This window comes from Dermacentor albipictus, chromosome 2, assembly GCF_038994185.2.
Source record: "Dermacentor albipictus isolate Rhodes 1998 colony chromosome 2, USDA_Dalb.pri_finalv2, whole genome shotgun sequence".
Lineage (NCBI taxonomy): Eukaryota > Metazoa > Arthropoda > Arachnida > Ixodida > Ixodidae > Dermacentor > Dermacentor albipictus.
In genome coordinates this window covers 88957441-88981246 of record NC_091822.1, presented here as the reverse complement: position 1 = coordinate 88981246, position 23806 = coordinate 88957441, and the positions used below count along the sequence as shown (strand labels likewise).

The window sequence follows — 23806 nt, the reverse complement described above, 5'->3', positions numbered from 1 at the left end:
CATACGATCCGTATACTAAGCAACATGGCAATAAAGAACGTCAAAGCGAAAGTCAGAGATGTCGACACAATATCCTGGGTGGCGGCAATGGAAAAGAAACGGGCTATTAGCAACTACCTAAGTGGTAAGAACGCAATCAGTAAAGAAACAATTCATGATAGCTTAAAGACAAGCCCTTTTCTTTCCGACTCCAGGTCAGGGTGGCTTATGACACGTAGTTATAAAGTGAGGTACACCAAGGTAGAAGCATTTACTTTGTGGGGAAAAGCTACGGAAACAATGGAACATGTTTTCTTAGAATGTGAAGATGCCTACGCAGCTGTCGGTTTAGGCTCCTCTGGCCTCCTTGAAGTCACTGGGTTCAGGAATAACCGGGGAAGGTAAACAGCTCCGCAATAGAGAATAGTAAAATGAGATTGGAGGCTTGGTGGTAGAAAAGTAGGGAGATTATAAATGAAGGCGCGAAAAAACAAACTTTCCAATATTGATACAAAAAGTTTCATGCTTGGAATTCTTTATGCTGTTTCTTTTTTTAAATATAGGTCGGGCATTAGGCGAAATAAGAAAACGAGCTTGGTGGCGCAACCCACAACCTCATTTCAAATGCGATGCTAACAGCATCCCTCCTTACATGCATCCTTCTTCGCTATATTATTACGTCCGTAAACAATTGAAACACTAGGGCAATAGAATAAAATATATCGCCATAAAAAAAGAAAATGTAGCCAGAGTTTTTGCAGCGCACTTATTGGGGTAAATTGGAGAAAATACTAGTTCACTCAAACACCCATTTCAAAGGTGTAAAGATGGTAGCCACAGACACAAGAAAACACACTTAAGGGGGAATTTTCTCTAGTGTGTTGTGCGACCTGATACAACAATACACTGCAGTGATCTAGGGTCCAAGGGCGCATACATTTAGCCTTCCAGTTACTTGAAGAAGTGTTTTGGCATTGCAAACATGAGCCAGATGAGTGGAAATTGTAAACTGCCTTACAGTTTTGTTACTCTAAAATTTTCGAGCCTTTGACTGTTCCATTAAGTTTTTCATTTTATCTGGGGTGCACGTTTCCGGCAAACAAATACCTTGCTGCACTTTACCGTGTTTCTCCTCGTACATATACATGGCGTTTGGACAGCAACAACTGCACGGGCAAGTTATTTATTATCATTCTGTGTAGTTTATTCTCATTCTGTGTAGTTTATTCCCAGCTGTGCAGCACACTACACAGCTCCACTGCGCTGTGTACTGCAGCGAAACTCCTCTCTGTGGCTTCCCCATGAATGTTCTGCGCGATCTAGAGGCACCGCAGCGAATCCTTGCCTGTCGAGTCCAAGATGCATTGGACGTAGGTAGATAAATAGATATAGATACATGTGGCGGCATGAAATACGAATGGTATGGCTGTAAAAATGGGAAGATCGAACATTAAATAGAAAGTCTAGCCCTATATAAATAATTTTCGTACAAGGAAGTGTTTCTTCGACAGCCCAACGTTCCGAGTCCCTGCTACTCGCGCTAGCGGTCGGCGTGATCAAAGCAAAAAAAAAATAAAAAATCTGAATTTTATGTGCCGACACCACGATCACATTATGAAACACGCTCTAGTGGGTTACGCCCAATTCATTTCGACCACCTGGGGTTCTTTAGCGTGCACGCAATGCATGGTCCACGGGCCTTCGTGCATTTCGGCCCCATAAAAATGTAGCCGCCGCGGCCGAGATTTTATTGCACGACCTCGTCTTCGCTGCGCAACGCGAAAATCAATATGGAACCACGGTGCGTTGTCGGCGTGAAAAGGACACGGTTACAGTGGTGATGGTCATCCGTGGACGAAACGTAAGCGAGTAACGTTTTCTGAATACCCGCCCTGGATGCTGCGAAAGTAAGTTTTGCAGTAGCTTCCACGTCGATCGTGTCTGGCGGAAAGTACTTTCTATGCACTTAAAGCTCTCCTCTTCTCCCTATGGAAACCACGGTAAATGTGGTAACTTACGAGCAATTGCTTACAGGGGATCACGTGGAACTTTAAGAGGAAGAGGAATAGGTTCTTTAATGAAAACTGAACAAGTTTTCGCAGCGGCACGTTAAGCATATGTGACTCCCGGTGAAAGATGTCAAATACTAATGTACGCACAGAACATATGGCAGACGCGTAGCATACTCGCAACTCGGAACACGCGGAAATAATCTATCGCGTTCAGGGTAACAAAAATGGAGCCCATTGTATTATCTTAACGAAAAAAAAATTGGCGTTTTAGGTGCCAAAGCCACGACATGATAGTGAGGCACGCTATAGTGGGGGACTGGGGATTAATTGGGACAGCGTGGGTTTCTTTAACGTGCACCTATGTCTAAGAACACGAGCATTCTTCTATTTCTTCCCCATTAAAATGCGGCCTCCTCGGCCGGAAGCGAACGAGCGACCTCGAGGTTGCAGCGTGATACCGCATCCACCGAGCTAAGCGGTTGCTTTGTATGCCTCTTGTCGCTCGTTGAGGTCAGTGTCTCAGGAAATTAAAAAGTGGCTTCGTAGTGAGGGACACATCCTCCAGGAAGACGTCGTAAATCAAGGTGCGATCCCTCATTGGAAACTCAGAGCAAACATTGTAGAACGGTCCTTAGGAATATCGACACCTTCAGTAACACATTAGGTGGTCTATGTCCTTTCGCTCCTTGCACTCGGGGCACACAGACTTGTCGAGGCATACCTTCAGAAGTACCGTCTGAACTACAGCTCTTCGTTGAGCTTCATGCCAGATAATGGACACATCAAACAGATCGTAAATTACGTTGGTCGTCCGCCTTCTGTTCAGTATTTGTTTCGCCTGTTCAGTTTTTTTACTGATTCGCTAACCTGACCCTTGGCCCACTCGCCGGGTAGCTTATTCCGCCCGTATGGCACGTGCATCAAGAATACGCATGCGAGAGACATTGACGTCACGACCAACTACGCCTCGTCGATTCGGACGCAAGAGGATGTGATTGTTCCGCAATGCGTAGAGACACATAAAGGCAACAAGTTACATCGAGCAAAGAACGAAAACATCGATAACAACCGCCTCGCCCCTTGTCGTTTTCTTTTCTCTCATTTGAATAGCGCCCGCGCCACGCCCCCATTCGCGAACAGAGCGGGGGCCCTGAGCCGTAGGGCGCCTGGAGAAAAAATCATTAGCGCTCTCGCAAGTTATCACAGAGCGCCCTCGACTTCCAGGTCGAGCTATGTCGCTCGCCTCAGTCGCGTACGGCGTGGGATTTCGAATGCCTCAAGAGGACTGCACGCGAGCGCTCTAGATATCGCGGCGCTGCGAAAGGCGCGCAGCGTATGCACACCGACTCTCGTTTCGAGCAAACACGATGGTCCCCTTGTGCTCCCTTAGGTTCTTATGGCAGCCTTGACAGACTGCACACACTCGTGCCGTCTGTAGGCTGTATGTCTTTCGAGAACTCCGTTCACTTCGTTCTGGAGGCGACTCTTACGTGCTACTGCAGCGTTACAGAATATTTGTGCGTCTACCATGGTAATGAAATCGGCTTGAAGCAGACGGGAATGAGAATGATCGACGATGGAATTCTAAGCACGGCGGTGGAGTTCGTTCCGTTAAAAATAAGGCTCGTTGTAGTTCATTCTGTTGACTGCAAAGAACGCACCAAGAGGCCTTGACACAAGAAAGGCCTGCGATTGGTTCTTACCCTAAACACTTAAAATGCACCGTGTTTAAGCGTATGGCACCAAACGCTGCTTTTGTTTTGTACATGAGGTAATTTATTTATTTATTTATTTATTTATTTATCTATTTATTTATCTATTTATTTATTTAGTTAGTTAGTTAGTTAGTTAGTTATTCCAAATAGCTGCAGTGCCCGAAGGAACTATTGCAAAGGAGGGAGGCGGAGGATAGATAACTTAGCCAAAATCTAGTAAAAAAAACTGCATCGTATGACAAGCAAGTAGTAAATGAAGGCAACTGCACTCAATTATACATCTGATAACAAGGCCCGAAACATTGGTTCACATCGGCACTCGAGAATTTGTTTGGACAACCGGTTGCATTCAGGAATTGTAAGTCGAAAAGATGTGCGTTGATAAGTGTTGGTTTTATAGGTAATTTTTCCTATTTTGCATCCGTGATCAAGTCTATTCAACATGAAATACGGTGGAAGCAAATAAATATCTTTGTGAATTTTTATTTTACCGTGATAAATTTTATACAGCATTTCTAAATGAAAGTTCCTTCGGCAAGTACATTAAAGCTCCCATCTCAAAGTAAGTTTAATGTTTCAGTAACATTACTGCGGAAGTTATAATCTCTTGATACGAATCACGTGGCACAGTTTTGTAGACGTTCAAGCAGGTCGGTTAAATATAAAGTTCCCGGGCTCCAAACAACCTAAGCCTACTCCAATATAGGCTGAACATAAGTTAAATATAGAAGCTTTTCAACTTTTAGTGGTGCCGTTTTAAAATTTCGTCTTAAGTTATCCAGCATTCCACAAGCTCTAGAGAAACATGCTCAACGTGCTTATACCATGTGAGGGTGGAAGAAAAGTAAACTCCAGGGCATTTGTAATCAGATACTCTAGATAGTTGGACATAATTTAATGCATATTCGGCGAGGAAAGAATGATGCCTGCGCGTGAAAGAGATAATCTGACACTTTATTGAATTTAAGTACATCTTTCACTTGAAACACTATTGTTCGATGTGGTCCAAGTTTCTCTGCAAATGAAACGAATCTGAACAATTGTTTACATCGCGGTAGACAACAAAATCATCTGCATACAAACGTATTTCGGAAGTCACATCATTCACAACGTCATTAATATACACTAGAAAGAGCAGGGGCCCTAGAACTGACCGCTGAGGCACTCCCGAAGATACATCAGCGAGATTTCTGGCGAGTTTTCCACAAAGGTCATTATCTCTTTTACATCAAATACATAAGCACTTTCTTTGGAAAAAATGTTGCCTTAGACAAGTCAATTACTTCTTGGTATTTCACCTACTCATTGGTGAGCGAATTCAGTTAGACACGCTGACATTTCATAAAGGCTGAGTTTTAATAATTAAGTAGGATTCAACGACAAAATGTTCAATAAATTGTGTTTTCTTCATCGAAACATGATATATGCAGTGGCATAGCGGCCATATTGCGTAACAATATTTTTCGATGTAATTATTGATTGTGTATTTCCTCGTTTGCTCACAGAAAGTTGCGGGTTATCTTTCTTTAGAATGAAATATTTTTTCGTCGGTGAGGCGAAATTAAAAAATGAATATGATCAAAGGAACAGCTGCTTATCAAATACAGCCGTAGAATATTGGCTTTCAGCAAGTTGGTGGAAAATGGGGGGTAATAAGAAACTCAAGAAATAAGGTCAGGAAACCAAATTTCAGATTCAGACGAGAGCCATACGCGGAACTAATAATTAATCATGGTAATATCACTGTACAATGATCGACTTTATGCAACAAATACATGTAGCGTGAGAGCATTAGTGAGCACTGTCAAAAGGCACTCTTTGCGCTGTGGAATAGTAAAGATACAATCTTAGACATCCTTGTTCTGGGAAGGGAAAAGTTGATGAAGTGCAGTACATTATAACTCTCACTAAAAAGAGGACACCTACAGCGTACTGCACCAGATAAAACAACACAACAAGGGAATCAAGTTCAGGAGTAGAAAACCACAAAAAAGGAGTAATAAATGGTTTTAAAATATTAGGGTTGTTAGGCTGGTTGACCGAAAAGCAGACTCCATTTTATACCAACACATTAAAGCAACTTGCCAAGCTCTCATCAATTTTGAACATTCCTGGTGCGGTCCGAGCAAAGAAAAATCGAACACCTCCTTTCCCCTTCGTCTCGTTAGTGTGTACTGAATCATTACAAGGCTTCGGGGGGGACTGTTAAGCTTGTTTTACATGTTTCGATTCTCGTCGCCCGTATTCATTTAAAACATGCCTTGAGCACACACCTTTTCTTAGATTCGCATGCAATTTATTACCGATGGTTTACTTTTAGACACAGCACACAAGCAGTCAACCAGTTGGAACAGCCGACAACGACAAACAACGTAACCTGTTATTTATATAATAGTAAGTCTCATCGACTTTGCTGTTGTAGATTTCACTTGATCAACAACCTGTCTTTGTATGAACGTGCTCGAAGCAAGCACACCTCCTGCACTGTTTTACCATGAACAAAATTCCAATGGAAGGTGAAACATTTCGCCAACAGAATTTTTTCGGAAGACTTCTTGCAAAATTGCAAAACAGTCCCACATTCGTAAAGTTTACGAGAATTGCATGAGAGTTGGAAGGTGCACTTCATTGTATGTGCGCGCAGGCGGTGTTTCTGTTTGAATAACGATCTTAATTAATATCGCTTGTTGGGCTGCACTTGTCGGGTGCTCATCTTGTTGACTATGTTCTTCTGCGCTGAGTTCATGCATGGATGCATTCCATGTAGCAGAACTTTCTACCTTACTGCAGTTCTGTATAGCGTGCCTAGTTATATTTGCCTAGTTCTAAAAAATTCACCCATGCCCAAGACTGAGGTGCCGCAGAGACTAAGCAACAACAACACACTGTAGTCGCACGCTACACCAACCAACGACTAAAATCAACGCAGCACAGACTGCGCTACACAGGAGGTGGAACTAATCCTGTACAGAGACCGGAAGTGTATGCATATCACAAAAACCATCGCAACGCAGAACAGATTACAGAACATCACCAGAACAAGGTGAACGGCTGACATGAGGAGCAACGAGGAGAATTATTGTTCGTATTCACAAAAAATTATTACGCTGGAATTGTTCGTAAGTGGGCATTCCAGCCAATGCCGATGCTGGGCCTATTATAAGCGAAGTTTGAGGTTCGACGATGGAACGCAAACGTGGCCCCCACCCACATTTGCGTAATACAGATACAGTAAGCCGGCCTATAAAAATTAAGTAGAAGCTTAGGGTTATGAATTCTTAAACGAACTAAACATAGTGCACACACATCAACGAGGACTGAGACGACACCACCATACAGAACATACAACTTCATTGGAAAGAAACGGAATATAACTACCCATGTTTATGACAAGGGTGTGAATAGTGCATGTAAAGAAATTGTAATCAGTGTTCAAAATCTGATGCAAGGAAATTCAGCTTTGTAGATTCGTCTAATACCATCTGATAATGGAATTATTTCCAGCAATAGGAAATGTATCTGAACTTGAAGCCTATTCTAGAATTGATATAAATTACGCCTCTCGTAAACACGCCGAGGGACACGCAATGAGTGTGTTAGCCACGTTCGCGCCAGGCGTATATTAGATCAAGCATGGACTTCAAGTGAAGATGCATTGCTGAATGCGGGTACACGTTTCTTAGGTGAAGCTTAGAACTCTGATAGCAAATTGTCAGGCTGTTAAAGTGTGCAACGTACATTCTTTTCATAAACCCGCGTGCATGAGATTTCACTGTTCTCAAAAAGTTGCCCTAAATTCAGCAGTGTGGTTTCGTTTCTGCCTCGGCCTCTATTGTTGCGTCTGTCGTTTGTCGTTTGGCGAAAATTACTACCACTGTATGTCGACAGACGCAGATGTGCCAGGGATCGCACTTCGTGTTCTGCGTAATAAAACATCAATCCCTTCATAAAGCTTGTAAATATTATGTCATTTCACAGGTATCTCTTAATCGAATAGTGCCTGGTTTTCAATTGTTCCTTTGAATTTAAGTTTCGCCTACTCCAAGCTTGCTGCCCGAGTTATGTAACACAAGGGAACATAGACGCATAGAATGCATTAAAACATGTGCCCTACTTTTCTCTGCACAACGCTCTTCTCGTAATCTCTCCCTCCACAAGCAATATTTCATCCTTGTATGAGTGGCGTATTGCACAAACATTCATATGTCGGCAAACTTAACACAACTCGCTTAAACTAACAAAACATATTTCGTGCTAAAGGCTCACTTGGACTGAGACGCATTCAATTATACCCGGCAAAGCTCACGCAGGCTGACTCTGCCAAAATTCTGTTCAGCCGAGCTCATTCGCATTCAGACTCGCCGAAATTCTACTCGGTCAAGATAGGTTTGAACATGAATCACCAAAATACTACTTTTACTCAACCGAGCTCATTCGAACCGTTCCTAAGCAAAATTTGGCTCAGCCAGGCTCACATGAACTCAACCTCACGGATCGGTCCGAGGGAGCTGACTCATGGTGAGTTCGCCATCATATCATACAATGCATGCTATTGCATTTGTGACCTCTGCTGTGCAAAAAGCAAAATTGCTTGAGAGTGCGTGTTGCAGGGAACAAATGCAAGGACGCTCATATACATCGGAGTTAGTTTTACAACATTTAATTCACGGTTGCATGAAATCTTCACCTCATGTCGGTCCCAAAAACTGCACTTGATCTGCAATATATTTTTTTCCCTTTTTTTGCTGTGATATTGCTGGCGATTGTGGTTAGTTACTTTGTCGCAAGATTTTGGGAATTTCAACGCGAAGTTGACTAAATGACTTTGTTGAAGCGTATTAAAGAATGCGCAGGTCTCTGCAACTACAAAGACCAGACAATGATACAAATACATGCACCCAACTGGACGGAAACGAATGCTGGATGCGCGTACTTGTATTCAGGCACACATTTATTGACTGCTTGTCCCCTGGCACTCTTTGGCACCATAAAACACCACATATTTATTTTTACATATTTATCAACCCGGCAAAGCCTCATAGGTAGTCATACCAGAGAGGGCAATTTAATTATATGCACCAAATATGCACAATCCGCGTAGAGATGCTTAACACTTGTCACTTCACAGTGAAATTAGGTATTCACTTAAAAATTCAGCGCAATACTTACAATGAACATCAAATCACACATATCACTTCGCACTTTAAAATTAAATTGATAACACCTCTAAATACGCCACAGCAGCATTTCCAAAGTCGGTGACATCTTTTAAGACAAGAATGACGTTTGGCAGTTTGCTGCACATTTTTATCACATTCTAGAAGAGTGAATATCTAAATTTATCATTATTAGCTCGGTGCGGTTGCTCGACGTAGTCGTGGTTAGTGTGCGGGTTTCTTTTGCGTGGATCGTGTAGATATTTGAGCTTATCACTCTTAATTTGATCCTATGATATCGACATCATGACATATCATGATCATCATCATAGTATTGCGCACTCCAAAGCATACTTGAACTGCAAAGGGTGTTTTAATTACAAAATCCGCATATTATTTGCTCCAATTAAAGACAGTTGAACGCTGTCATAAAGCACTGCTTGTTTTAATTATATCTGAAAATTATGCGACCTGTGCCACAAATTCTGGCAGCAAGCAACCCTGGGCATAACGCCAGCTCCTACTTTGAAATCACAATCGTGTGAACTGAGCCCCCTAAATATCGCATTGTGATGCCTACGACCGCACAGAAATTTTTCTTTTCTTGTTTGCTGCAGTCGTAGCGTCTGAATCAGGCTTTACGCTTCGAAAGATAATGACAATAAGCATGCTTCTCTTTAACTGTTTTCACTTGTCTTTACAGACATTCGTAGTTATGTGCCACTCGATAACTGAAATTTATAAAGGCGCGCTGACTAAACGCAACCGGCTTGTTGCATTTTCAGTCGGTATAAAGTTTGTATAATATTTAGTCCTATGACAGCTCACACGTGAAGGTTCGCAAAGAAGCGGCCGGAAGGTATCACTTAGTAAACGTTAGTGGAGAGTAGTGTTCTGTGTAGCCGTTTTCTCGGCGGCTATGTCCGAGGAGCCACATGCTATCCGTAAGGGCGAATAGACGTGGCGTTTGATGGCCTTCGGTTCTATGCTTATTAATTGGAGTCACAGTTATTAAAGAACAATGTGAGTTTTTAAAATGTTGTTGAATGAATTCTATGTACCATATTAAACGTACGATTGTTGAACAATCGTACGTTTAAAATTGTACGCAAAATTCAGTGAACAACATCAATATGTTTATATTTATGCATATATCTTGAACAGGCTCAGCCCGCGTCTGTTCAATATGACCCTTATTGGCGCTTTGCCGACATAATCCCTGAAAAAGCACGCATCAGTATCAGCACGCCTCAGACATCTAACACGAATATATGGCCAAAGAGAATGGCTCCTCTGTTACTGTGTACACAAACAAATTCGTGTCGTCGCATGCCGCAGCTGCGGCATGTGAGGATACCAACTGCACATCGTGCTTGCACGATGCTTGCTTGCTCGTGCTTGCACATCGTGTCATTAGAAGGCTTCGTCTGCATTACAATACTACACCAGTATCCACTGAGCTAGTTGCAATCAGAGAGGCTGTCCTATATATTTCGCGGCAGACTCCTCAAGTATGGATAGTATTCAGCCATGCCAACTCGGCTCTGCTGCTACTTAGAGCTGTTGTGAAAAAAATTTCTTACTGACTGTTGGCTCTTGAAACTGCTGAGCTGTACCCTCTAGCGGAAACCAACGACCATCGCATTGAATTGCAATGGATTCCCAGTCAATCTGGCGTACATGGGAATGAACTCACCAATGCTGAAGGAATGCGCGCATTGGAAGAATGGAAGCCACCGCTTGCCATTCCTTTTTCAAGATTGTACGACAGCTGCCTTAGCTCAAGCATATACTAAAAGCGAAACGAAACCACCGGCACAAACTTGTAAATCGTCACCAACGCCTGCAGGGACTGGACCCTAACATAGAGATTAGGCTAGAACCGAACATTGAGCGCAGCTGTTCGAGTATTCTGCATGGATTTAGTTTGAGGGTTTTCCGTTTAGGTGCGGGTGCGTTCACCTAATGCGACGCACCGAGTCTCCCGACTAGGATTCATGCCATGCGCATGAGGCTATGCGGGGGAATCATTTTAGGGTTTTGCAGAATTTTTAAACATCACCTGCAACGGATAGCACAATTATTGTCGTTGTACTGGATTGTTCGAAGCGGTAGACATTACTAGCACGAGAAATCAAAACATACGTGTTCAATTATAAAGAAAAATTCACTAAATAATGCCTAATATATTCATTACTGCACATATTACAATTTACGAATTGTAGCCGGTGAGCTTGCAAGACGTATCTACTTGAAAAGTATCTCAAGGATGACAGCAGTTCCTACATCTTACCAGAAGTTTGGGACAGAAAGCACGGGCATTCATTTTACTTTTGTGTTTCTATACATAAAAGCGAGTTTTGTGAAATAGAATAGGGGGAAGAACAATTAATTGTACGGGAAGTTTCAGGGCACATACCTGGAAACTGGTGTCGTTCTGGAAACTAATCCTATGCCGATACGCCTTACAAACTCGCCAGCTACCATTTGTAAATTGCAAATCATGCATTAGAGTTGTTAATTTAGGAACTTAATTGGTGATTTTTCAATTTATTGAGTATGCGTTTCGATTTCTCCTGCATGCAATGTCCGGCTTTCTGAATAATCCTACTCATTGGCTAGAATTATGTTTTTTGCAAGCGGCGATTTTTAATATTACGGTAAACATGAAAATGAACCCCCCGTAGGTCATGTGCTGTATGACTGCTGTCAGTACGAGGAAGACTGGCAAAAGGGACTAATGATCTAAGGTGCTTCGGCAGGCCATTGTTGCAGGAGGACGTCATTTTATGCTTTTGGCGTGACGTTAATTCTGGTTTTTACGTCATTTAGGCCTCACTTCCCTTTTTAAGCAGTACGGGTCAGGTCTCTAGACTTTCAGTAGACCTAATTGTTGGTTATAGGTTTGCATATTAGTTCTGTCATCATCATCACCCATCATACTTTCCTGCTTCTACTATCCCTCTGTACCTTAGCGCAGTGCCGAGTAGCTGACAAGAGGATTGTGCCTCAGGTTGAGCTCTGCATTTTGTATAATTACCGTTTCTCTCTGTCTGCCTCTCTGTTTTACTCCTCACTATGCCGTTTCTAGTCTCTCGAAGAATTTCGCGGTTTTCTAAAGTACATCTTAGTGAAAAGGCTTGTTTCTCTTGTTATCATCGAACAACCGGTAATACAATATTCATGTAAAGACGGAGCGTATCGCTCTTCAAGCGCATATAATGGTACCTGTGTCATTTGCTTTTGTATTGCCCTGCTTTTGGTACAATGAAACTACCTGCATCCACTGCTCGCCTTCGGTGTTGCGGTGAACGATCGTCCGTTTCCTCCCCACGTGGGCGGTCCTTCGCGATTACGGCCTACTTCTCCCGTCTTAATTACACTGATGGCGCTGGCTTTTGGATAGCTTGTCACTGCGTTTTCATCGCATCACAGCGGTCGTCAATTTCCCGGGAGGTGTCCCCCCATAAAATAATGCTGTACGATACGCCCTAACGATCCTCGTTTTGAGTGCTACGCGGAACTACCCGGAAAGTTGATCAACAACATGATTACACGTCTGTAGCTTTCGATATCGACCTATTTGCATTTATTATCACTCTGGCTTGGTTTCTGATCGATGATGACAGCATAATTTTTGTCTTTCTAGCCCCATCATAATGAGTCCCCCTCCCCCCCCCCCCAAAAAAAAACAGAAAGAAGTATACAGCTGCCTTCAGTAAAACTTTACGAAGATCGTAGCTGGCCCTCTCCATTCTGTGCACTACCACACCGCCTACTCACGTGACTGACGTGTCACGCCGCATATCAGCATTTAGGCACGTGTTGAAGCTGGTAAAAACTACCTGCTCTTAACATACAGTTACTGCGCTCGGTCTTGCCGCCGTCTTAATTTTAAACTAAAGTTAGTCTTTTGCAGTACTCCTACGGTTTGTACACCCACCCTGGTACGTCAGTGGCTATGGCGAAGCGCTGCTGAGCACTTGGTCCTGGGTTCATTCGCGGCCCTGGCGGCGGCGTTCTGGAGGGGGTGGCATGCAAAAACATTCGTGTACCTTGGTTTCAGTGGGCGTTAAAAGAACCCAGGTGGTGACACTTAATCTGGAGGTACTCTCTACTTGGTGATCCTCATAACCCAATAGGCAGGTTTGAGAGGTTAAAGCACACTATTATTTAAAATTACGCGTCGACTATGCAATCCCGAGTGCATTCCAGAGAACCGCAGGTTGTTCACCTTCGTTGCTTTTATCTCTTATCTCTTCCACATAGCGCCCTTTGACTTCTTCATCTTGGTTGCTTATTTAAAACTGGCCTGTATTTCAGAGCACAGCTCGCCACGCAGCTGCGATAAAAAGACGTTAGGTCTATGTTACAAATAAGCTCATTCAGAATAGTGACAACATGCTGCTGCCGTCGCTTGGAGCGCCAGTCTCGAACTCGGGGAGGTCTATGCTGGAGTCAAGCTGACGTTATTGTGTATTCTGATTTGTCATTGTATTGCGTTTCTTCATTACAGCTTCGTTTAGTATTACCAATACAGAAATTTAATGACAATAATGTTGTGCTTATATAAGCACTGCACTATTAAAGAGACTGTCGCATTCGGTACTATACCTAGTGTCACGCCATTGGCTACGTTAGTATAACTCTAGTTCGCAATGACAGAGTTATTAATATTACTGACTAGATATGGTTGTCGCTCTTAGTAATGCGTCACAGGCTACCAATTCCTAACTCAGCTCCACGGGATTGAAATTTTCTAGTTTATGCCACGTGTATCAGACCCACTCTGGATTACATTTACGATATGTGCAGCAGAGGCAAGGATCTTTGTACCAAGTGGTGCGAACTGCATTTGGAATTGGTAACCTGTGTCCCGTTACTAACAGTCGATACCTTGTTTAGTTAGTACTGGTATTAACTTTATTGTTACCAACTGCAATTATGATCAGATCACAAATGGCGTGACCCCAGGTATAAAGTACTACGATAACTTTTTAAGGGTGTATCGCACGAATCAAGCCACGGACTACCTGAAACACGCAACACTGCATCAATGAGCACGTAGTGAGCTTTCTGAGCAGCTACAATGCATCAGAAAATGAAACAAAGTTGTCGAGAGACAAAAAAGAAAATTAAGATGGCGTGTGCCTCAGCTGACGAGTTTCGTGTAAGAGAATCGCGCATCCGCTTGAGGTCAGCTCTGTGCACCGCCACGTACCTGGTAGCTGGACCATTTCACTCAGACACGTATGGTTGTGTACCCAATGCGTTGATGATATTTCGTTTAATCACGTGTCTGAGCGGAGGAGTAGCCAGTGACTCTAAACGGTTCCAAGATGTCCTTACACAAATTATTCAGCAAAAAATCAAAGACCACAGACATATTGCAGCCGTACTTGGCCACATGACAAAGAGCTTTGACGAAAAATGACCGAACTGTAAAAATAGTCGTCGCACATATTATTCTCCACACAACCGCCGTGCTCGCTTAGCGGCTGTGGTGTTGCGCTGCTAAGCACGATGTCGCGGGATAAACGTCCGGCCGTGGCGACCGCATTTCGATGGGGCCGAAGTGAAAAATAACTTGAGGCGCCCGTGTACTGTGCATTGCGGGCACGTTAAAGATCCTCAGATGGTCAAACTTAATCCGGAGTCCCGCACTACGGTGTGGTTGTGGCACGTAAAACCCCAGAACTCATTAATTCACTCATTCTTATACAACGCAGTGCTCATGGTGGATGAATAGCGCAGAAATTGAGACCTGCACTGGGAAAAGAACTAACTCACGCGATGTTCCGACGTACGCGGTTTGGGCCGTTCAGTTTTTCTTTTTTTTTTGTCGGCGTCCTAATTTGAGCGCATTTTTTTTTTCTGCTGCGAATTCATGCGGTGTCTTTCAGCTTTAAGCATTATTGAAAGAAGTCCTATCACTGTAGACGTTACTGTCACATAATAGGATGCTCAGGCTGTGTTTGCGACGCTTTGATATGTCCATTAAATCCCTTCGATTCATATTCATAAAATCAGTGAGAATGTCGGTGCAGCCTTCAGTATAGCCAAGATTGGCATTCTGTTGTAGAGTTCGTAAAAATTCTTTTTTCTGCACGCTCCGATGCTACCACTGAATAATAAATATCATTAAAACTTGTCCTCACCTGTTGAGACTGCACGATTTTTTCCAGGATTTTGTTAGGATGTACTTAAAGGTCTGATCGAGTAGCCTAATTTCCAGTGACATTTATATGTCTGCCCTAAGTAAATTAAGCCACGATGTCGCGTTCAAGTAAATGGAGAAATTTGTGCAGTCACTGCATCTTTCAGGTAAGCATATTTTCTATTTTCGTTTTGATGAGGGAAGTAAATTGGATCCATTGAATACATGCAGAAAATTACCTCTTGTGGCTTCTCGCTATAGCTGCATATAATAGAAAACCACGCATAAGACGACGAAAACCGCAGTACACTGTACGCAATCAAGTGCTACTGAAGAAGATTACCAGCGCAAAAACAACATTTCAATGTGCAAAGCATTTTACCTAAGGAACAACTCGTGAGTACACAATGGATATAACGTTTTTGTTATTTCTAACATTTCCTCAAGGTCGGCAAGTTTTGTCAACAAATCGCGCATGGCCGGACCTAGCGGGGATATGATAATTCATGGCCTTACTTTTACTCGCTGTAGACCTCCTCGTTCCATTTTCCAGGAATGCTGTAAAATGTATCAGGTAATTCCCGAATTCATCTCATGACATAGCGTCGAGGTCTTGTTTTAATCTCAGTAGGAGGCCATGGCTGCTTATGGCTTTAAGCTTCCATTGCGATTCGTTACACTTAAGGAACCTTAAGTACTGTTGTACCTAAGGTTCTTTCAGTGTAAGTAATCGTGATTCAAGTAGCCACAATATGTTGCGGTTACCTGAATCGATGAAGCCTCGATCACACCTATTCTCATGTGCAGGCCTAGACACGATTCAAGACGGTTTCAATGGAGGCAAGACAATATGCAATGAAACAACTTTGTCGGCAAAAGAGGCTGCTGCGAGCTGCTTCAGCGCATTTCAGATCATAGTTTTGGACGAAGGTAACATGCAAATGTGGAGGACCTCGTAATTCCCTAACAAAGCACTGAAGTGGTGAGTCACGCTATATTAAAGAGTCGTATAACGACATCTTAGGGCAGCGTAACCACCCGAACATTGTGTTACTGCAATTTGCATTTATCACCCGCTCACGCGCGGAAGGACTATCACAAGTGCGAGAGCAGTTGACACTTGGCAGGCCTCGTAACGGGAAAGCTGAAGAACGCTTATCCGACGAAGTCCCGTTTAAATATGTGGTGCCGGACGGCTCAAGCTGCAAGTTGCCCTGCTATCCGACATCGTGGTCTCTGCGGCAATCATCCTTCCATTGTGTAGGCGCGAGGTTTGCATGCATAATGCGGCGTTGAGCGAAACGTGGACTCCATATTTCTCTTCTGAAATCAACTGCATATGGAGTAATCATATCTCGTCGGCAAATGCAACTCGACTGTCATTTATATCCTGAATGGAAAACTTTATCAAGTGCTTTTCTCGGTAACCAAGGTTTCTTTTTCTTTTTTTATTTGCAGATGATGGAAGCACCCGAACGAGTTCGATGATTCAGGAAAGAAGAAAAGAAAGTCGCGACTGCCAGGAAACCGGGAAACGGTGAGCGGATGTTTCCGTCTTTGTATTCGTTACAACGAGTACCGACAATCTCGGAAATGATAGGAAACGTTCCAAAGACGGCGACTGCAACCGCGCTGAAGGCCTTGCGTGGCTCTTTACGCAGTCGACGCGACTGATTTCAGCGCATACCAGAGCCCGCTCGAAGATCCTCGAAGTCTGCTATCGCGTTTCCCGGCAGCTCGAAGGCCTCGCGAATCGCTTACTATTGGTAGGTGACTATCGTGATACCCCACATTGAAAAGACGACGACGACGGCGAAAAAGACAAGAGTCAGGCAAGGGCGTTTGAGAGGGGAGTCGGCGAGGCATTTTATCGCGGCTGTTAGCTTTGTCAGCTCTCCCTGCTGCACACTCTCCTTTGCGTTTGTTCGAACGAGGCCGATTTCCACACTTGCGTCTCACTTAACGAGATGGGATGCGTTGTCTCAACAGCCTTCCCGGTAGCGACAGCCGTCTCGGCTCTTTTGTCTATGCATAGTCGCGATTGTATCAGTCTTCTAGAGCTACTCGGGAATCTGTTATTCTTTTTTTTTCTTCCCCACTCTGGCCTTTACCTCACATTTCTATCTCTTGGCCATGTTTCGAGTGGTTTCCTTGAAGTAAAAAAAAGCAATTTGAATGGCAAATGTAGCCGGAACCAGGCACTAACTGCACGCTCCTTAAATGCGGTCAGATAACAGTTCTCCTACTTCTCTGCGTCTAAGAGTTTAAGCAAGCACGTGCAAGTCTCGTCGAAGTTTTTTTAGTCCCACCCATATCAGTTGCCGACAGCATTTCGGAAAGGATAACAGGCTAAATAATGCATCCAAACGCTCGCCGATAATATAAATATCTAGGATACGTATTACTGAGCCTTCGAAAAGTTTTAACTGGGATTAACAACCGTTCCTTGATTCTAGATAGCCCACAGCGGCAGACAAAGTGCTCCACCATGGTGCTCGACAAAATGATGAGCTAAAAAAGAAGAGAACGGTAAGATGGTTAAGGAGTCGCGGCTCCGGTTTGCTGTGTTGCGTGGTGAGATGCGGGCTTTGTGCGTTTCTCGTAAGCTACAATCTCTGTCGAGAAACACAAAGAGGAGTCAGTGCCACATTTAAAGTTGCTCAGTCAGGAGGAGGAGGAGGAGGAAAAACTTTATTCTGGTCCTGTACAAGGTGTTGCCACCTGCCTGGCTAGTTCCATGTTGGGACCGGGAGGTCAAGCCTCCTAGCCCTATCACGGGCGTACTGGACAGCCAGGACTTGAGGGATATGATCAGGAGATCTGATCATTCCTAAAAACCGATTCCGGGAAATGCCAGGGCCGAGCGACCCACACTCCCAGAGCAAATGTTCAAGCGTGCATATCTCCTTTTTGCATGCTTTGCATATAATATTCATGTCTGCAATGTTATACCATGTCTTTATTTGTGCAGGTGAATAATAAGACTGTCTGTAATTGTCTAAGTGTAACTGCTTGTGCTCTGTTTAGCCTATAGTGAGGGGGTGGAAACTCCCTCCTTCCCATGTAGTAATGTTTTGTAATTTCATTGTATGTAATGAGCGTATCTCTATGTAAGTTCTCCAATCCAGCAGAATCAAAACCATATGTAAAAGCGGCCCGGTCTGTAAGGTCGCGGGCGACGCTGTTGGCCGATTCATTTGGATTGACGGGAATGCCATCAAGTGAACCAAGGTGCGCCGGGAACCAATAAATGTAACGTGTAACATTTGTTTGCCTTTTGTTAATTATTCTCGCAGCCTGCGGGGCAATCTTTCCCCTATTGAAAGCTCTAATAGCCGTTTTCGAGTCAGTCATCTTGGCTCAAATTATAGCAATGCCACGCTTATATGCAGCTTTTCCACCACCACACTGTAGTCGCATTTCTGAAAAGAGATAAGTCTAGAAAAAGCGTGCTACCTAATTCGGAAAGAAGCGTGAGGTTTTATCCGTTATCTTGCTTCTCTTTTCCTCGCGGATCCTATGCAGCGTGGGACACGGTGAATGGCAAGTCAGCCTGCAACAAAAAGAGCCCGCCCACCGCTCCTCGTATCTGCGAGGCGACGCAAACCGGGCGAGTACACACAGAAGCTGGAATGCTGTTTTCGGAGACCTTGTTTCCAAAGTGCTCCGACGCTTGCGGCCACGCTCCTTCTCGCCACTCGAGCACGAATCTCGAACTCTCTGCATGGCGACGATCTTTCGACAGTCTGCCGAGGAGAAACAATGGCACCCACTCGCGAGCCGAGATCAGAGGTGCTCGAATCGGATGGCTACGCTGAGCGTGTTTCTTCTCGGCGGCTCGAATTGTGTGGGCTGCGCTCCCCGGCTGTGATTTTCCCCCGCGTCAGTTGTCAAGTTCGGGGGTTCTGTCTTCGCCGTAAGCGTCTTTTGTTTGGCTTTCGCCTTCTTGTCTACTCGTGACCCCTCGTCACCCGGAGCAGCCTTGACCAGACATCTGGCTTGCCTTCCGTGCGTGGCGTCGAGTATCGTTCACCTGCTGTTGTTGCTCCCTGTTTTTGCACTGCCGGATGGTAGATCTTTGCTTTGTTGAAGCGCTTATGAGAAATGGGCATTCTGCTCAAGCTTTAGCGAAAGTTTGCTGCGAGGTGCCAAAAGGCCTAGACGTTTGGCCATTCATTGAGCTGTGAATAAAAACTTCATGGTTGCTTACTAATAAATATCATTATAAGTAGCGCTCTCATATTCTTCAAGTTCTTCCACTGTTTGGGGAAATCATTCAATCTTTTTCCTTGTGCGAACTAGCGTATCAGATGTCATGCGCAGCGTGGTAAAAATCACTGCCTTCAATTAAGCACAAGTAATTTCACCTATGTTGTCCTTGGTGTCAGTGTTTGTTGGCTTCTTATGATATGACTAATGAAAATCGGGCCGCTCGGTTAACCACGTTTCTTCTCGTTTATTACATAACGAGGGTATCGAATCCGGCAACATTGATGCCTTCAGGTAGCATATGTGGGTATATTCTCCAGTTGCCTTCACCCAAAAATATCACGTTCTCTTAACGCCTGCGGCAAAAAGGACGTTCCACGTCCACCGCCAAGGTCTGTGAGTTGTGACGCTGGCTAACGCTCCCAGTGTGATGCTAGGACACATAAATACCTAAGAAAGTGGATGGAAAAACGGCGCCGCGGTAGCTAAATTGGTAGAGCATCGCCCGTGAAATGCGAAGGTTGTGAGTTCTGTTCCCAACTGCGGCAAGTTGTTTTTTCATCGTCTTTAATTTCCATTCATTGATCGCTTCTTTGTTCATTTATTAAGCACAAGTAATTTCCCTTATCTTGTCCTTGGTGTCAGTGCTTGTTGTCTTCTTTTGATTCGATTCCGTTTGTGGCTCACGGCGTCGATATACTGTCAAAGTTATTGTTAAAGTAGGTAAAGTTAAAGTCAAAGTGACTAGTTATTGGACAAGAATTTTCACCACCAGCAAGCTTAGGAAACTCAGGTGGACATACGTCTCTTAGAGAAAAAAAAATCCCAGCTAATGACGCCGCTGCCTTGGCGCGAATTGTTTGAAACATACACACAATGAATTCCCATTTTCCTCCGGTAAATTGCGTAGTAGGCGCAACCAATTCTGCCGACCAATCACCTAATTATTTATTGACAATTAGCTGAACAATTTATTGGATTCGCTCGCATATTTTCTTGTGGCAGCTGCTATTTCCTCATCTACACTCATTTGTATACTCCGTCGTGCGAGTCCTTCATACGCAGTGTGTGTGAAACGGTTTTCTATCATTGCCAGAAGCATAACAAAAGGTATATCGATGTGAAAGCTAACAAAATTTGTTTAGGCTTTTCTTAAGTATGGACTCGAACCTTAAAGAGTATTTTGTAATGCCAGAAAGCCTGCAAATATTTGCAAATATCGTTGGCGGAGTGGGCAGGCGCCAAGTAAGGTTGTGTAGATTATTCTCAGGGGATATAATGGTCTCCACGTAATCTCATTCAGAGATCGTGATCGCTGCAGAGACTAGAAAGTGCGAATGAATTAATTTGCAAATTTTTGAAGGGAAGGGGGGGGGGCGGGTTAGGCGTTTGGTCTGAGCTGATACTCTTCTTAGCGAATACTCCACCCCCATGATTTCCAAGTTCCTTGCTCTCAGCAAATTATATTTTTGTTTCGTTTATGTTATTTGAGGACAATAAAATTGGACCTGACTGAACGTCAAAGCTGTGCTCCGAGGCAAATATGCATGCTGTAGCTCAGCTTTTGCCGCACTTCTGCTAACAATACGTGGAAGATAATTGTCTTGCATTCCTTTGGGGAAGAGAAGTTTCGAAGTAAGGAATTCAATGTGAGAAGCATGGCGTAGTTAAGGGACAGCACGGGGACGTTGCCATAAATGGGTGCCGAATGCGGATGGCTTCAGTGTTACGAAAATATGCGCTTTCTCGAAAAGCGCCGATTCATTTCAGAAATTCCATCAGTGCGCACCAGCGTGACCCTTGCGAAGATGTCACTCATTGAGATGTATTCCTTGTATGCAAGGGGGCGAAATATCACGCTATGTTCAGTTTTAGAGCGCACAGCTTTGCGTGCCTTTTTTGTACGCTTTCGTGTGTCTTTTGTGGTCGGACTAGGCAAGGAAACCGTACGTACGTACGCATCCTAAAAAGTGGATGGGAAAACAGACGTACGTACGGAAGTCCGTCCGTCCGTCCGTCCGTCCGTCCGTTCGTTCGTTCGTTCGTTCGTTCGTTCGTTCGTTCGTTCGTTCGTTCGTTCGTTCGTTCGTTCGTTCGTTCGTTCATTCGTTCGTTCGTTCGTTCGTTCTTTCGTCCATCCGTCCGTCCGTCCATCCGCTCGTTCGTTCGTTCGTTCGTTCGTCCGTCCGTCCGTCCGTCCGTCCGTCCGTCCATCCGTTCGTTCGTTCGTCCATCCGTCCGTCCGTCCGTCCATCCGTCCGTCCGTTCGTCCGTCCGACCGTCCGTTCGTCCGTTCGTTCGTTCGTCCGTCCGTCCGTTCGTTCGTTAGTTCGCCCGTCCGTCCGTCCGTTCGTTCGTTCGTTCGTTCGTTCGTTCGTTCGTTCGTTCGTTCGTTCGTTCGTTCGTTCGTTCGTTCGTTCGTTCGTTCGTTCGTCCGTCCGTCCGTCCGTCCATCCGTTCGTTCGTTCGTTCGTTCGTCCGTCCGTCCGTCCGTCCGTCCGTCCGTCCGTCCGTCCATTCGTTCGTTCGTTCGTCCGTCCGTCCGTCCGTCCGTCCGTCTGTCCGTCCTTTCGTCCGTACGTTCGTTCGTTCGTTCGTTCGCTCGTTCGTTCGTTCGCTCACTCACTCGTTCGTTCGTTCGTTCGTTCGTTCGTCCGTCCGTCCGTCCGTCCGTCCGTCCGTCCGTTCGTTCGTTCGTTCGTTCATTCGTTCGTTCGTTCGTTCGTTCGTTCGTTCGTTCGTTCGTTCGTTCGTTCGTTCGTTCGTTCGTTCGTTCGTTCGTTCGTTCGTTCGCTCGCTCGCTCGCTCGCTCGCTCGTTCGTTCGTTCGTTCGTTCGTTCGTTCGTTCGTTCGTTCGTTCGTTCGTTCGTTCGTTCGTTCGTTCGTTCGTTCGTTCGTTTGTCCGTCCATCCGACCGTCCGTCCGTCCATCCGTTCGTTCGTTCGTTCGTTCGTTCGTTCGTTCGTTCGCTCGCTCGCTCGTTCGTTCGTTCGTTCGTTCGTTCGTTCGCTCGCTCGTTCGTTCGTTCGTTCGTTCGTTCGTTCGTTCGTTCGTTCGTTCGTTCGTTCGTTCGTTCGTTCGTTCGTTCGTTCGTTCGTTCGTTCGTTCGTTCGTTCGTTCGTTCGTTCGTTCGTTCGTTCGTTCGTTCGTTCGTTCGTTCGTTCGTTCGTTCGTTACCATCGATGGTTTCCGCATACTTTTATTTGTCATACAGCACCAAGCCGTTATGACCTCGTCGTCTGCCTCTCTATGCATAATATCACGTAACATCACGCTAACGCTACGTTTTGATGTGAATATATTTGGAGGAGTTATTCGTGTCTCATGCATATGATACGCCGAAGATTATTTTCATGGTAGTCATCAAAGTTTTCATTTACGGCTGCGTAGAAACGGGGCAGACACCGATAGTCACCTAGCCTGCTTGAATTAATCTTGCTTTTAAATACATATACTGCAGTCTAGCATTTTGCCTAGCTCTCGTTGACCTTCCCTCTCGTCAGCAAAATCTCTTTCTCTCTATTGCACATTTACCTGTGCGTTTGATGACTCCGGTTTCATCTGCTTCTTTCATGCATTTTTCCCCACCAATGCTCTCAATATCTCTTACTTCTCTCGGACCGCTTGGGAGGTAATGCTTCCATCCGCTTTGAATCGCGGTGCTTGTGCTAGATGGACGTTACTTACAGTTCTGGTAACGGATGACTCCACTTGGATGAATGGATAGATCGATGGATATCATGAGAGACCTCGTTGAACCGGAGTAGCGGTGGATTCGAATTAGCACGTCCCTTGTACTCTTTTTGTCTACGCCTATTTTCTGTATTATGTGCAACGGTTCGTGTTCAAAAGTCGTTTATTCCGAAAGAAATCTATTGCACTAAAATCTATCTTTTAGGATCCCTGCTTACGGATAAGCGAAACCACCTATTCGTCGACGAATTTGTGCAGTCGTATTTCCTCAACAGTACAAAGGAAATTTCAAGCAAGGAGAAGTCTTCAGCATTACTTCTGTAAACACTCGGTGGGTCGTCGATCGGACTAGAATTTCTGCAACAAGCGATGCGGTAGAAGGTAGTGGACTTGCTCAGCGCTCTCATTCATTCAGGGCCGGAGACTCTGTGAGCGCAGCCAGTTGGATTTTTCTTTTTCTTTTTTCCTGGACAGATCAAATAAAATCCAATCACGGCATGACGTTATACCGTCAGGAAACCTCACGGTGGGTTGTGAGGGACGCCGTAGCGGAGGGCTCCACGTCATTTTTTACCACCTGTTGGGTTCCTTACTTGCAGGTGAATCGAACTTCACGAGCGTTTTCGCTTTCCAATTCGAATGGAATGCTGCAGCAGCAGGCGGGAGTTGAACCCACGACCTTGTGCGCAGAAGTAGGATGCCATACATTCGCAGATACAGTGACACGTATATTGCTCCTTAGAGGGTCTTGGTGAAGGACTAGTTGGTAAATACTCAGTATAGTAAGTGTAATGCGTATGCGCATACCACCTATAAACATCTTGTGGTTACTTACGAAATGAACAGTTTAGAGTAACGCCTCTCCCCGGTTCATTTCATTGCTTT

The 23806-nt window shown here is 44.6% G+C and overlaps 1 protein-coding gene across 2 annotated transcripts in view; it reads left to right on the top strand.

Moving 5' to 3' along the window:
• LOC139055993 (uncharacterized) overlaps positions 1-23806 on the top strand; it is a 67981-nt gene that overhangs the window by 24237 nt on the left and 19938 nt on the right. Inside the window, exons 2-3 of one of the 2 annotated variants that reach the window (XM_070533725.1) lie at positions 16478-16556; positions 23396-23520. In XM_070533725.1, coding sequence (XP_070389826.1) covers positions 16478-16556; positions 23396-23520 — 204 coding nt within the window. The remainder of the gene's footprint in view (positions 1-16477; positions 16557-23395; positions 23521-23806) is intronic. The other variant, XM_070533726.1, reaches the window with a different exon arrangement.